The sequence below is a fragment of the Convolutriloba macropyga genome, chromosome 9, assembly GCF_964194025.1.
Source record: "Convolutriloba macropyga chromosome 9, txConMacr16.3, whole genome shotgun sequence".
NCBI classification, from domain to species: domain Eukaryota; kingdom Metazoa; phylum Xenacoelomorpha; order Acoela; family Convolutidae; genus Convolutriloba; species Convolutriloba macropyga.
Genome location: NC_134476.1, coordinates 3,137,342 through 3,154,452, shown reverse-complemented (window position 1 = coordinate 3,154,452; position 17,111 = coordinate 3,137,342). Strand labels below are relative to the sequence as shown.

The window sequence follows — 17,111 nt, the reverse complement described above, 5'->3', positions numbered from 1 at the left end:
TATTTGAGACCAGCTAATAGAGGCAGCAATAACTTATACAGATTTTTAATCAAAATATAACAGATCAGCCTTCAATGAAAAAACGAGTTTTTTTGGTCTGTTTTTTTACTGTTTTTTTAGACTGCCGATCTACGAATCTATTTCGGCTATTTTCTGGCAATCTGCCAGCTATGTTTAAACCTAGACCTGAACCTAAAACTATTACTGAAGATGGGCCGGAGGCCATGCTACGCCATAGTATCTACTCTGGAATTAAGAATGAATGTACAGAATGTCAAGCAGAATTTAAAGATAAAATGACCCTAACTATTCACTCCTATAGTCATTCTCGCAAGTATCTAGAAAACACAGATTACTTTGGTAACGAACTCTAGCCAGAATATGAAAGAAATTTATATTACTGATAAAGCTGGAAATTGCATTGAAGGTATAGATGCAGCTATTAATAACTCTTTGGAAGAATTAAAAACTGTTATCAGAATAGAAAAGTTAAGAGTTTTAAATATAAGATCGCAGCCGATTGTGAGTACAAGACGAGAACCAAAGAAGAAGTTAAAACTACCAAAATATTCTTCAACACTGACTATATTGTTAATAACGCAATATATGAATATGGTGACTTCACACAAGGGCTAAACTTTGAAAAGGAAAAATATGAGGGCTATGCCTATGACTTTGAGTTTATTGGGTTAAGAAGTATTCAGATAAATATTGAACCAAATAAAGCATCTATTGGTAGTTATATAAATTTACGCCCGATCTCAAAAACTCTAAATCAATATTCAATTTAAGCAATTCTCAATACAACTGCTTACAACAAACGATTTCTGCTTGGTTACATCCCACTATGGACCATGCTACACATGATATTAAATCTGTAAATAATCTAATTGAACCCAGACAACAACATGAAAAAAACTTGGCTTATATATTAGGAAAACAGAAATTGTACTATATTAATAATTAAAAACATAGAAAACCTGATAGAAAGACCGAATAAGAGTCAACACAAATTCTATTACTGTGATAGATGTACATATTGGTCACTCTCAAATTAATCATGACAAACATGAATGTAGCCACTCTTCCAAACCAGAGATTGTTTGTCCTAAGAAGAAAAAATTTACTTTTATAAGTGAACATAAACGTCAAAGTATAAAAAAATATTATAACCGCTGATATAGAGTGTTGTGTTGTTGATGTCAGCACTAACAATAACAAATATGTAATAGCTGAGCACATAGCAATAAGTGTGGGTTACATCTGGCAAAGTTATTTTAAATACTATTTTGCTCTGGATTGTATCAAAATTTTTGCTAGCGATCTATTAGAATTAGAAATGTAGAATAATTTCAAGCATAATGAAAAGATGGTATTTACAGAAAAAGTATATTATCATAGTGGTACAAATATTTATCATATATGTGGTAAAACATGTTTAAATAAAATAAGAGATCACTGTCATGAAAATGGTAAAAATAGAGGGCCAGCATGTAAAATGTTTAATCTAAGATACAAACAACAAAACTTCAATCCCATAAAATTCCACAATGGCACTGGTTATGATTTCAATCTACTATATAGTGAACTCTTTAAACAGAATAATGCTATAAAAAAGTAGATAACATACCACTAGATGCCGGTAAGTCTAAGATGTTTAGCAATGGTTGTTCTAAATTCTTAGATAGTTATAACTTCTTAGCTATGCCTCTAGATCAAATGACAAGATATATTATTGTAAAACTAAAACATTATATCCATATGAAAACTTTGATTTAGACTCATGCCAAGAAACTATAGATAATCAAAATATAGAAGACTTCAACTCCTCACTATCTAATAAACTACCAACACAAGAGGAAGTCGATAACTTTAATAAAGACAACAGTCATAAATCTGGTAAAGATCTAATCATAGAGTATTTACAGAATGTGGAAATATTAGACTGCTGCATTAATGAATGTTAAGTTAAGTATGAAAGAATTTGAACACAACCCACTACATTATGTAAGTCTCCTTGGTTATAGTTTTGATTGTTGGTTAATGTCAAGCGGTGTAACATTAGATACATTACAAGATAAACAAATGCTAGATGATTTTGTTGGAGCAAAGCGAGGTGGTATATGCGGAATAATGGGTGATAGATATATAAATAATCAGGGAACCTGCTTCGCAGATAGTAATACTAATACTAATGCTAATATTAATCATAGTACTAATACTAATACTAATACTAATACTACTACTAGTACTAATATTAAAACTAATACTAATAGTAATCAGGGAACCTGCTTCGCAGATACTAATGATAAAGTTATTAATAGAAATATATGGTACCTAGACGCAAACAACCTATATGGCTATGCAATGATGGAAAAGCTACCTTATAATGACTTCAAGTACTCTGACACATCTCTAGATGATATATTAAATACTCCAGATGATAGTGATCATGGTTACAATGTAGTTTTGTGATATTAATTATACTAATAGTTGTAAGGATAGAACAGAGAAACTAGCATTAATAACCAATAAAAAATAATTGATATTTTCATTTTCTCTCCCATAGTACATATTATTTTTATATTAAAAAAATTTATTTTTTCTTTATAAATAAAAATGACTATGCTAGATAAACTTATAGAATTGAACAGTCTAGAAAAACAGAACAGAAGAAATCGATTAGAAGATAAATTAAGACAACAAGAATATTCTGGTGAAATAGAGGAGTTATTTGATCCTCTAACTAAAACTTTAAATACAAACAATGAAGCAATGCAAGCTCTTCAAAACCAAAACATTAGCAGCACTCGATGAGAAAACTAATGTTTTAAAAGCTTTAGACCACCAACAACAAAGTAGGTTTCTTGATGATCGAGCAGTAACATTAAAATATGATAGAGGTAAAATATTTACTGTAGACAATGATATGATTGATATTTTGCTTCTTATGGGTAAACAAACAAGTAAACAATTTGAAATAATATCAGTAGATCCAAATTCAAACAAATTTGAAATAAATGATGTAGATGTATCTATAGTACCTGATGGTATAAAATTGAAAGGTAAAGTCTATGACTTTTCTAAGTGCTTCCTTATGTTTATCACTAGTAATGATGCAACCAACGGAGATATAAAAGGTCATGAAAACAAAATAAAAGAATTTCTAAAGGATATTGGTCATAAACAAAGAGGAGATATTAAAAAGTAATAGATCAAAACTTATAAGAAAAATGTGGGCTAGTATCGGTGAACGCACTTCACAGATTGCACAACCAATAGTGTTTCCCTCTAGTGAAGATGAACTATATCCACCTGATATTAGTGATTATGAACAAGGGACAGTAGAAGAAGAAGAATGAGAGGAAGAAACTGATTACGGGACTGATAAACAAATAGAAGCTAGTGGTCTTAGCAAGGGCCTCCCGCCTTGGTGTCCCAATCTGAAACCAAATAACTTAATCTGCAAAATAGGTTCCTTGATAGAAAGATTAGAATTACTTATACTAGAAAGAAAAGTTGGGCATGATGGATTATATGATGAAATGTTAAATATATCTAAACAACTATCATCAATGAAAATTATTAATAAAGAACAACTAGACAATTTCGTTTTAAATTATGGTAAAAAAAACAATGGTGGAAAAACAACAACAAGGCACAATTAAAACTAAGCAACAACTATTAGCTAAAGAAGCATTTAGTCCTCAAATAACAAAGCTTAGAAGAGAGAGAATAATACCATTATATAAAGATGAAACATGGTCAGCCAATTTAATCGATAAGTCATCTCTAAGTAATTACAATAATAATTATCAGTTTATTTCAACTGTTATAGATATAATCACAAAATATGCATGGGCTATTCCATTGAAGAATAAAACTGGTTTATCTTTAACTAATGGTTTTAAAATAGCATTAGGTGAAAGTCCACAAGGTGACTTTGAAAATAGAAAACCAAAAAAGTTATGGGTAGATAGAGGTAGTGAGTTTTATAATAAAACATTTAAATCTTTACTTAAAGAATATGAAACTGAATAATTTTCTACTTATATTTATAGAGAGATTCAAAAGAACAAAATTACATATAATTAACAAACCAATATTCTTCAATGATGACGGTAATTGGGTAAACATATTAAATGATGCAGTAATAACCTATAACAATAAAATTGACTCTACTATTAAAATGACACCCGTTGATGCTTCAAATAATCCTGATAAAGTTAGATACTCATTCAATTTTAAGAATATTGAACCAAATTGTAAAGTCGATGATCATGTCAGGAATGCTGATAAACGTAACGTTTTCTCTAAAGGTTACACTTCTAGTTGGAATAAATAATTATTTAAGTTAATAAAGTTTTAGGAACACAACCACCAACATATAGAATAGAAGATATTAATGGAGAGATAATAGAAGGTAAATATTATGAACCGTAGTTATTGAAATCCGAGTTTGAGTTGCAATCTAACAATAAGGTTTTGGAATCATTAAATATAGACCTCTGGTCATAAGCCAGCAAGCTGGATATAAATCTTCCTGTAAACAAACACGAAGATGACAAGAAATAGGTTCAATCAGGCTAAACAACAATCAGGGGAACTGCTTCTCGGATCAGCATCAACATCAACATCAACAAACAACTCAACACTAAGTAAGGCTCGCGGTTAATTCCTAGAAGATAATGATAATATTGACATGAAAGATACCTATAAAATTACCAATGCACACCCTCCCTTAGATGAAAAAAATGTTGTTAATAAAGAGTATTGTGAAAGAAACTTATTATCATCTAATAGTAAAATAGATATTTTAAGTAAAAACATAACTGAACTAAGAAGAGGTGATTTTGATAAGTTTTCAACTAAAATACAAGTTAATGAAGAACTAATTAATGAGTTTATTAAATCAGCAAATGAAGTTAAAAATATTGTTAACTTTTGTAATAAAGTCGCTACTGATACCATCTCTAAGTATAATCAATTAAAACTTGAGATTGATAATAAAAAGTTTAATCATAACATTACTAACATACAGATAGATGATATATGCACTACTGGTCTGAAGGATTTTGAAGAAATTAATGAAAAGACGAATAGATTCTTTTATAGATGAAGCCCTTATAAAGAATAAAAAGACAAATATTACAATATATAATTGCTATTTTATTTGAAAATAAACTTGTTGACAACAAAAAACAAGCAAGACTAGAGATGAATTATGATTTCGATCATGAGGATATAATGAAAGAGATTTAAAGTTGTTTTACTATATAGTTATGACTATCAGGGAACCTGCTTAGCAGATGACTACGTATAGGTCAAGCAAAGTATTTACTAATGAAAATGAGTCAACCATTAGCACCCAGTGAGATATAATTTTACCCAAATTTGACAAGCATTAATGAGAAATACATCAATGATAAAATCCTAGCCAATAATAAATTTAATAATATTTTTAACATAATAAAAGATATTAGAAATTATTATGAAACTGGAACTAAGAACCATAAGAACAAGTTAAGTAGATATAAAAATTATATTAACGTAGCTGAGATAACAGAAACACCATTATCATCAATAGCAACCACTGCAACATCAATATCAGCTGCATCAACAGGTATAGGATTACTTTATTCTATACCAACAGCTTTTGCTACAGCAACTGTTTGTGGCTCTTTATCAAAAATAATTCATACTAAATTAAGAAATAAAATTATAAAGTATTCAGAAATGTGTATCTCTAGTAAACAGCTGAGTGAGAAATTTAATACACTGTATCATAAATCAATGAATGTTAATGAAATAGAAAATGATGAGTATAATGATTTAGATAAGGTATATAAAGAATATAAGAAGAAAAGGAAGAATATATTGAGTAATTTTTTAAACTGAAGTTATTAATGTTTGTTTATAATAATGTTTTTGTAATAATAATATTAGTACCTATATTTACTATTAGATCTATATCTAGTTATAGTCATATTTATCTGAGAAGCAAGTTCCCTGATAGTCATAGCCATAGACTTAGTCATATTACACCCTTAGTTATACTCATGGCCATAGTTGTCTGCGAAGCAGGTCGCCGATTATTATATTAAAACTCTAATATAATTAATTGTCTTTTCTTTGTGCCTAAGTATAACCCTCTACTTTTCTGTACTACTTTTATACCGTCACCCACCAGTTGTTGCAAATTTAATTAAATCAGGTGTGGCTGATAGAGCAGCTCTTAGGTTTCTACTTGCAGCTGCACTTCCTATTTTACTTGCTATTTCTAATGATCTTACTGTGTTGTCAGCAACTTTCTTTCCAAAGTTAACTGTTGCTTTACTAACATTTTTATTGAAATCCTTCAATCCCTCTGCTTCTTTTGTTGAATCACTGACAGTCATTGACTTATTTCTTCTACTCTTAACACAATTGCCCTTAAAATCTTAGTTCCTGAGATAACAGAAGCTGAGATAACAGAAACACCATTATCATCAATAGCAACCACTGCAACATCAATATCAGCTGCATTAACAGGTATAGGATTACTTTATTCTATACCAACAGCTTTTGCTACAGCAACTGTTTGTGGCTCTTTATCAAAAATAATTCATACTAAATTAAGAAATAAAATTATAAAGTATTCAGAAATGTGTATCTTTAGTAAACAGCTGAGTGAGAAATTTAATACACTGTATCATAAATCAATGAATGTTAATGAAATAGAAAATGATGAGTATAATGAATTAGATAAGGTATATAAAGAATATAAGAAGAAAAGGAAGAATATATTGAGTAATTTTTTAAACTGAAGTTATTAATGTTTGTTTATAATAATGTTTTTGTAATAATAATATTAGTACCTATATTTACTATTAGATCTATATCTAGTTATAGTCATATTTATCTGAGAAGCAAGTTCCCTGATAGTCATAGCCATAGACTTAGTCATATTACACCCTTAGTTATACTCATGGCCATAGTTGTCTGCGAAGCAGGTCGCCGATTATTATATTAAAATTCTAATATAATTAATTGTCTTTTCTTTGTGCCTAAGTATAACCCTCTACTTTTCTGTACTACTTTTATACCGTCACCCACCAGTTGTTGCAAATTTAATTAAATCAGGTGTGGCTGATAGAGCAGCTCTTAGGTTTCTACTTGCAGCTGCACTTCCTATTTTACTTGCTATTTCTAATGATCTTACTGTGTTGTCAGCAACTTTCTTTCCAAAGTTAACTGTTGCTTTACTAACATTTTTATTGAAATCCTTCAATCCCTCTGCTTCTTTTGTTGAATCACTGACAGTCATTGACTTATTTCTTCTACTCTTAACACAATTGCCCTTTAAAATCTTAGTTCCCTTCGAAGTAACAACCCCACGAATATTATTAGTACCACTATAGAGTACACCTACAACACAATATGAATTAGTTTTAAACTTATTAAAGTTACTCATATTTATATAAAAAAAGTAATGGAAGTTAAAAAGTATAATCACTTTGTTGTTAAGCCATTAGCAAAGGCTAAACCTAAGATAAAGCCTAAGCCTCAGCCATTACCTAAGGCTAAGACTAGGCCAAAGTCCAAGACTTAACTTGAAGCTAGAGGCTTATCTCTAGAGAATAAAAAGAAACTAGATATTATTTTCGCTAAAGGTTTTGTTAAGACTATAGTTTGATTAAGTCATTGACTGAGATATTGACTAGAGTAGCGACTAGAGCAATGACTACGTAATCGACTATCAGGGAATCTGCTTCGAAGACAACATTGACTAGGGGGCTTCACCCATGTTTCACCATAACTTTGGCTAAAACAATGACTAGATCCAGAACCACAACATTATCTATAACTTTGATTATAACAATGACTAGATCTAGAATTATAACAATGACTATATAATTGGATGAGATTATATCAACCATCTTATTACCGTCACTATTAACACAAATAACCTTTGTAGTTAATACTAATGCATGATATATAACATCAGCAACTGCAGCACTAACTTTAACATTAAGTTGTATCGGTTGTGGACCTATATGATCATTTTGATATCTAGTATCAAATACATATACTCTATAACTACTTTTGAATGTTCTATTTATTTATGGTTTAATATTATGAGGTAATCCATTATAACCTTTAGTAAAATTAACAATCTCTTTAAAAGCTTCATTATAATTATTAGCACCATAATTAATATTCATTCTATCCTCAGGATTCACTACCAATCTTACAATAACATTCAGTAACATCCATTATAACAAAAGTACTTGCATCATGAGTTTGTTCATTAACGTTGCTATTTTCAAAACCAAATATTGTTTTTTGTGGTCTTTCCATGCCACTTTTCATACCTAGATCAAAGAGGAAGTTAGTAGCATTGGGCACCTTCTTATAAAATGTCTTTCTTTCATAATAAATAAAATCAATATAGTTCTTTATTTGATCCTTTCTGTACAATAACACTATTATCATTACAAGGATCAATACTAGGCAGACACCATGATATACCTCTAAATTCTATACTATCACCATTAGGTACTGCACCACCACCAGCGTTAACTCTAAATAGAGCTCTATCATTGTTTTTTATTTTTAATATTAGTTTAAATCCTAACCCATATATAATTTTTTTTAAGTCATTTACAAATCCAAATAGATCAATCCCTTTAATCATTATATACATATGGCCTCCTTGTGCAGCAGCATCATGATCACCTTTAAGTTGACTATCTCTATTACCTTAATTTCTAGCAAAACCATTCTCATATCATCAGTACTAGTTAATAACTTATACATCAATAGATTAGGATGACAATGATCTATATATTCAATAGTCCTACCACCACTAGTTTCAAGCTTAACTGAACTAAATAGTGCCATCATGCCATAATTAACTAATCTCATATTGGCTTTATCACCAAATACACCACCAACATTATCTGATGCAACAAACTCTAGCTCTAGATATGAATCGTGCATATTTAAATGATTCTCTTCTCTGCTGAGAATGATATTAGTATTAGTATTAACCGTGTTCATTGTTGCTGGATTATTTGCTTTAAATTTTATAATCTTGCTTTTGTGTATATCATTATTATAACCATAAGTTGTATCCAAAATAAAGTCCATTATTATGAGGAAACAAATTACTTATAATTAAGACTTTAACTATAACCAAAAATTTAAATATAACTATGACTGTGCGGCTTCGCCCATCAGTGAACCTGCTTCGAAGATGTTTCACCATAACTATAGCTATAATTATGACTATAAATATAGCTATATTTATAGCTATAAATATAATCTAATGTTTGAATAAAAAAAATGACAGACATTATTCTATATGAGCTACAAAAGATACATGAAGCTCTAACTACAACAAAAGAAGAACACACTCTCAACTTTAGAAAGATAAAGTCAACAGAGAAGTTTAACTTTAGTGAACCTATACTTAATACAACAAAATTGGGTTTAATTAGATTATCTGTTTATATTTCTGTTTTTAATGTGAATAGAAGAAATAATCAATTCTTATATGATACCCAAGACGAAGCATAGTTAGATTCCCGTATTTTAGCTGCTACACCAGGTGCATAAAAAATCGTCTAAATAGCAGACTTAAAAAAAGAAGAAACTAATGGCAATGTTATAATAGAACCTGATAAGAATACAGTGAAATGAATAATAGAAATAAAACAGGGTTCAGCTAACTTTGATATAGAAAACTCAATAGCCTCGTTACTAGGATTTAGAAAAATAGTTTATAAACAAAGTAAATACACATCTCAAAAGATTATCGATAATATGGGTTTAAGTAATATTAACATCCATTGTAATGTTATATCCGGTATTAAAGATAATGGTAAAGATTAAGACATACTATATACTTTTACTCTCACAGAACCACCGGGTTACTTGATAAAAATTGTAGATTCTGGTGTAGATTTAGTTATAGTCATAAATATAGACTTAGATTTAGACTTAGGCTGAGACTTATACGTACACTTACTCATAGACTTAGACTTAATCTTAGTCATAAACTTATACTTAGATTTATATTTATACTTACGCATCTGCAAAGCAGGTTCCCCGATAGACATAGACCTAGACTTACACTTACACTTTCACTTATACTTACTCATAAATACTATTAAACTATAAAATTCTCCTATCCCAATTAATTATTAGTTTAGCATTAATATTTTTATTTTCGGAGATATCAAAGACAAAGTAATTCTGAGGCTCTCTTTAGACTTTATTACAAATTTTACTAAAATCTTTTTAACTAAATTCAAAATCATTAAAGAAGTCTCTATGTATTGATTGAAGTACATTACCCCTTTGCTCAAATAAAATAAATAGAGTTCAATTCGCTCTAACGTTCTGCCTATCTAATGAGAATAGATTTTGATTAAGTAATATCATATTACAATGATTATGTCTACCTCTACAGAAGTGTTCTTTAATAATTTGCTCCCTGGGGTCAGCATCATCAAATATCATTAGTTTTTTTGAGTTGTCAGGTATTTTATGGGGGAGGGGGTAATTCTTTTATATCTTTAATAAACTCGATGTCTTTATACTCTAAATCATTATATTGATTACCAGTAGGACCAATGAAATAAAACTTGTCAAAGTCTACACCATCTAGAATTAGATTCTTCAATAAGAATGTCTTTCCACATTCACTAGGATCGCATATTATACACCTAAAGTTTTCTGGAAATATGGCTGCAACTTTTTAATTCAGATTATTCAGCCGTGGTTTTTGGCTATCAGTAACATCAATCAGTGAATTAGATTCTTCATTGATGGGTGAGACAAGACCAGAGGTCTTTGGTGAAAGGGAAATACCCCTTGACTTGTGTCCAACATTGATTTCTTTTGAGGAACCAAGACCGGAGGTCCTCCCACATCTACATAGTGAGTTTGTTTTACCTCTGTTTTGTTATACTAAATATTATATCATAAGATGCTAATAAGATGGTTCCCTGATTAACATTACCATCAAAGAAGCAGGTTCCTTGATTACCATTACCATTAAAATTCTCATTAACGTTTCCATAGTCATTACCATTAACCTTGCCATTAACATTTTCATTGTCATTATCGTTAACATTACCATTAATATTGCCATTAACATTTCAATTGTCATTAACATTACCGTCACCATTACTATCTGCGAAGCAGGTTCTCTGATTGTCATTAACATCTGCGAAGCAGGTTCCCTGATTGTCATTGCCATTAACATTACCATCTGCGAACAAGCTCCGCTCGTGGCAAGCCAAGCAGGTTCCCTGATTACTTTCAACTTCAACTTACAACACAAACACTGGCATTTATTATATGCCCCAGGACATTTAACTTGATTAACTTGAACATTAAGGGCACTCTTAATTGTATATCCATTATCAATAAGATAGATCATGTATAAACAATAAGCACCGCAATAAGATTCATAATATTCCTGTATCTCTCATTAGAGCCCAAATCAACACAATTTTTTTAAGAATAATGGTGGAGTCTCAACACCAAAACTGTCAAAGTAATGGACAGGACCAATTTCTCTTCTTATAACTAAAACCCAATGGGTACCATCAGTTGGATGTAAAATCATTATAAAGTTGGAGTTAGGTTCCTTGATGCTATCAGGTGTCTGATCTCTCACTACTATTTCTATCTGTATTAGACTTATATCTCTACCTATATCTTCTATTCTGATATTACTCATAGCTTTATTATCAACACTAAATTTATTAATGATTTCCTCAAAAGTTAGGATACGCATTTTATATGATAAATATTAAAATGAATATTTGTCATTTCATAAATCTAAGTCTAAGTTCAAGTGTAAGTCTAAGTCTAATTTTAACTCTAACAGTAAAACATTGGCAAAGCCCATTTATAAGTCTATGTTTTATATTCAAAAAGGAGATAGGTTGTGTATATTTTTATGCTTGTGATAACAGCAGTGGTTTGTTATGAAATGTATGATTTGCTAAGTAAATATAGCAAACTAGAACAAAGCTTTGGCGGGTTCATGAATAGAAGTATGGTGAGATTTGAATTTGAAAAGTCGCCATTACATAGTATTGTTTTTGGTGGTACTGGTAGAGGAAAGACTTATTTTCTTAGACAATACATGAACTTGTATCAGGGAACCTGCTCCACAGATCAGCAAGGCTGCTTAACAGATAGACCTCCGGTCGGCTACGAAGTATATCAGGTAACCTGCTTTACATGTGTAATCATAAATTCCATGAAATATTTAGAGTTAAACTATAGTTATTATAATTGTAAAGACGGAATGGTTTCTGGACTTCGTTATGGCATGATTAAATATAATGTTAATGAGGATACTTTTTTATTATTGATAGAAATAAAACTATGATATATGACTCAAGAATTGGTTTCCTAGACCTTAAAGTCCTTAGTTAAGAAGATAAATTGAAAAATGATGAGATAAATAAACTTATAGACTATAGTAAATCACTATTGAATATTGTTACAGAAAGAAATATTTTTATTACAGATAATCATCAGTTCTATTTTAATAAACTTCTTTTATCAAAAGGTATTAAAATTCAGAATGATGTTCTAAAGAAAGAAACAGTTAAAGCTCATGGTATAAAGTATGCGGGATATGCAGCAACGGCCATAAATTTACGCTTGTCATTATATAGTAGTTTTAAACCTGATCCAACAGTTAGGGCCTCAGCACAAGTGACAACACGAGCAAGTCATTTGATAAATAGAACAAATACATTAGCAAGCTTTGCTTATGGGACAGAGTCCATGCATAACCATGGGAGAGAGTCCATGAATAACCATGGGAAAGAGTCCATGCATAACCATGGGACAGAGTCCAAGCATAACCATGGGACAGAGTCCATGCATAACTGTGGGACAGAGTCCATGCATAACCATGGGATAGAGGCCAATCATTGGGCTTCACCTAAGTACTGGGCTAAACAAGAAGATTCTATTAATGAAGAGGATGAAACTTTAAAAAAAAAGAGATAGAGTTGAATTAAATGAACTATATAATAATAATCAAAATTTAGAGAATAAATTATATTTTTATTGGAGATAAAGCTGAATTAAGAAAAGAAAAGATTTTAGATAAAAGATATAAATATATTACGCTTAATAAGTTAAGTATGAAAACATTAGCTAAGTTTGCCTCCTCTAAAGAATATACTGGAATTTAAATTGAAATTCTAGCCAATTATAAATAATGTCTATAAAATGTTTAGAGTGTAATTATTGATGTTGTTCACCTTTGAGTTTGCCAGTTCATTATAAAAGGGAACATGCGGATAAAATTAGAAAGTGTGTACGTGGAAATATATTATTGAGCGGTGTTTGCATAAGTATTGCCTATTCAAAGATAAGGGGGGTTGCTTCAAAATTTCCTAGTTCTGATTCTAGCTTTAGCTTTAGCCCTACTTGTAATCCAAATCCAAGTCCAAAAGTTGATGTTAATCCAAAATGCATAGCAGCATCGCTAATTCCAAATCCAAAAATTTATCAGGGAACCTGCTTCGCAGATGTTGATGCCAGAAATAATAAAGCTCTAACTAAAAATTGTAATAGATGTAATTCTTTAAAACACTTGCTGATTTTGATGAAAATAAGTATACTTGTAGAATTTGTACTTCAGCTAAAGTTTACCCAGAGGATTTATTGAAAATTTAAATCTGCGAAGCAGTCGCACTGATCAGAGAAATGTTAATACCCAAAATGGGGAAATTAGTTCATGTAAATATTATAATTTTGTATCCTTTCTTTTTAATAATGGTATAGATATAAATAAAGTAAAGGAGAATATAAATTCATTATAGAGTATATAAATTATTTTAAATAAGTAAATATAAATTTTATCAAAGAGTATAGATAATTAAAAATAATAGGCTAAATAATCTTTTATATATATATATATATATATATATATATATATATATATATATATATATATATATATATATATATATATATATATACATCTATATATATATATAGATAAAGTAAAAAAAATGTAAATTTATTAAAATTTAATAAAAATTAAAATATAAAATAAAAAAACTAAAATTTTTAATAAAAAAGATTGAAATCACTCTTAAGTGAAAAAAGGAGTGATTTTGTACTCAGGCATCACTCCTATAGGGGGATTTCACTATTAGAAGAGGGATTTTGCTCTTATTTTTGTAATGAGTAAAATTTATATATTTTTGTTACTGGAAAAAAATTATTTTAAAAAAAAAAATCTGTAATATTAGCTGTCTCTCATGTTTAGGAACAACTAATAGTACAAGACGTCGGACTATTACTCAAACGTGAATTACCATCAATAATCAACATATCAGCGGACTTAGATTTAAAAATTGTAAGTGTAGATTATGTTTTTATCTGCATAGATATAGATATAAACATACCAAAGATAGTTTCAGGGAGTGTCGAAAAATTTAAAATAGAAGTTTAGAATTAAGCTGGTTTTTGTACAGATTATTTTTGCAAGTTGGTTTTACACGCTTTTCACACGGTCTCCCTAGTTAAACTAGTATCTGGGATACGTCCACTGGAGTCGGTGGGGATAGAACCCGAACTATCCGTCTGATAATGGATAATTACCAGCTTAACTCGATATTAGTGGATTGCACTAAGTGAGACAGGAAATGATGGATTTTAATTGCATGAGAATGGGAATAGAGAGTGAAATATAAATGGAAATAGAGTAATGTGTATATGGGTGCCTCATTTTCGATAGTGTATATAGTAGTGGAAAAAACGGGGGTTCCAGTTACCGGTACAATTGGCTCATTTCCCTAAATGCGGCTAGCATGAGGGGGAAGAGAAATATTGGGCTGGTGGCTGGAACCCCCTTTTTTCCGATACTTTCTATTTCTGAGAAATCATTCCGTTAGTTTATTGCTTTTTTGTAAAAATAGGTTTCTAGGAATTCTAGAGTTTGAGGTTTGCGAAAAAAACTTTCATTATGCAATTAATTACTTTAGCCTCACATTGGCCCATATTTGTGAGTCCATTTGAATTTCAACCAAAATAGAAGCTGCGCTGACCAAATGCTCTTCTTGGAAAAATTTTACGACTGGTCGACAATTCCTTGCTTCGACTGGCTGACTTTTTGACTGATTTCAAATATACTTTAAACTATGCTTTACTCTGAAATATCTATTCAGTTTGCGGTCTTTTTTCCTTGTAAATTTTGAAACGTGGAAAAAATACGCTTTTACCGAGAAATTGATATAACATGTAATAGTGTAGATGCTTGATGGATTGAGTGGAGTGTGTGTGTGTGTGTGTGTGTTCGGGGGGGGGGGGGGGTTGTGTTGGGGGAATGAATGATATTTGTTAGCTAAGTTTGTGTTAAAGGTTAATTCCAATGTGACTGGTAAATATGGCGTATATCATAATGACTGCATTCTACCACTCAATTGGGAATTGAGAATGTTAAGTTGAGGGGAAATGTGGGGAATGATAATAAAAAGGGCAGCCGAGAACAGGCCGCAGTTGCCTAATGCTGTTCCGCTGCGATTACGCAGGAACCATAATAACAATTATTATTAAGTCTCTGCTTGGTCAGTCAGTTTTTGTAGAATATGTACAATGCAAAAGAGATTTTCATCTTGTGCAGTTTGTGCAATTCAATTCAGTTATTTCATTTGTTTAGTGTTAGTTGTGTGTTGTAGATAGATGGAGGAAAAAAGCATATGACACATTCATCAACACAGAATGGGATTATGTGAAGAAGCGTGCTGCAACTTATGATATGTTGGAGAGAGAGTACCCTGACAGTTACTGGAGTGTGTTTGCATCTAGACAGATAAATGGTCATGGAAACAGAGAGGATGATGTGTTGAGTACAAAGAGTAATGGAGATGCGATGGAGAGAGGGTGGGAAGAGGAGGAGATATGGAAAAATATTCCAATGAGAGATCTACTTGGAGAAGAGTTTCTGTATACTCTGTACATCTGGAGGGCACTCAGTTCACACTATGACAGTAAGTTGAGAACAGCAACAGATGAAAGGACGAAGAAAGTGGAACAGATCATTTATAGACTGAAAGAGAAAGAGAAGAGGGAATTGGATTCATTCTCAGATGAAGAGAAGAAGAAGAGATGGAGTTGTGAGAGATTGAGAGATGAATTGTTACAACAGATGAACGACACACCTCAACTCATGAAATGGAAACATATAATTGTATCTATTTATTCATTGTGCTATTCCACAGTGGTTTGTTCAGTCTTTTATTCTTTTCCTGGGCACAAAATTTTTGTATGTTTCCAATCATGAACTCAGCATTTTGTGAAAAGACCCTGGGCAAGAAGATACCAGTTAAGTGGATTGATATCCAGATACTGAAATAACAGTCTCTCATCAAACCCACTGCAAAGTGTTAACATTGAGGAACACCCAATTTACTCTACACCCCTGGTCAACGATCATACAACTTTCTTTGATTTCGTACTAGGTCATATATGATTCTTAGTAATCATACTAGGTCATATATGAATTGTATGAATTCTTGGTAGTCATACAAGGACCATATATGATTTCCTAGAAGTCATACAAGGATCATACAAGAAAATTCGAAGATTAAGAACTGTATAATTTTGATTTTCCATTGAAGTTGAAAAAATTTCTTGGATTTCATACAAGGTCATATATGAAACATAATAAATTGACTGATGCCACAAATTCTCGTATAATGTAGTCAGAGGACATTTTAAATTATTATATAGCATGTGCAATCCACATTTGATTCTTTGTGTGCGCTAAAAGAATAACTCTGTGGTTTAAACGTATTCAGGAAACGAATTTGACGTGATATGCAGGTTTTTTCTTGATTATTTTTTTTATAAATGAGCATTTATGTGTATAAACTGGCTTCAGAGTATGTCAAAAATTTTGTTATTTGTTTAAACTTACTCTTTTATTTTGTGCCCAACTTGCAATTGATATTGTACGTTATGGCCTTTTGGAGAATCACAATGTGATGCCGGGGTATCATATAGGTGATGCCCTACCGAATAAAAACAAAACATAAATGGTTAAAGATTTTCAAAAAATAGATTTATGATTCTTGGTA

At 30.8% G+C, this 17,111-nt stretch overlaps 1 protein-coding gene across 1 annotated transcript in view; it reads left to right on the top strand.

The window, feature by feature from the left end:
• LOC142345562 (uncharacterized) overlaps window positions 1-16,590 on the top strand; it is a 37,458-nt gene extending 20,868 nt beyond the window's left edge. The window contains exon 4 of the mRNA XM_075397659.1: window positions 15,711-16,590. Coding sequence (XP_075253774.1) covers window positions 15,711-16,315 — 605 coding nt within the window. The 3' untranslated portion in view covers window positions 16,316-16,590. The remainder of the gene's footprint in view (window positions 1-15,710) is intronic.
• Window positions 16,591-17,111: the final 521 nt, after the last annotated feature.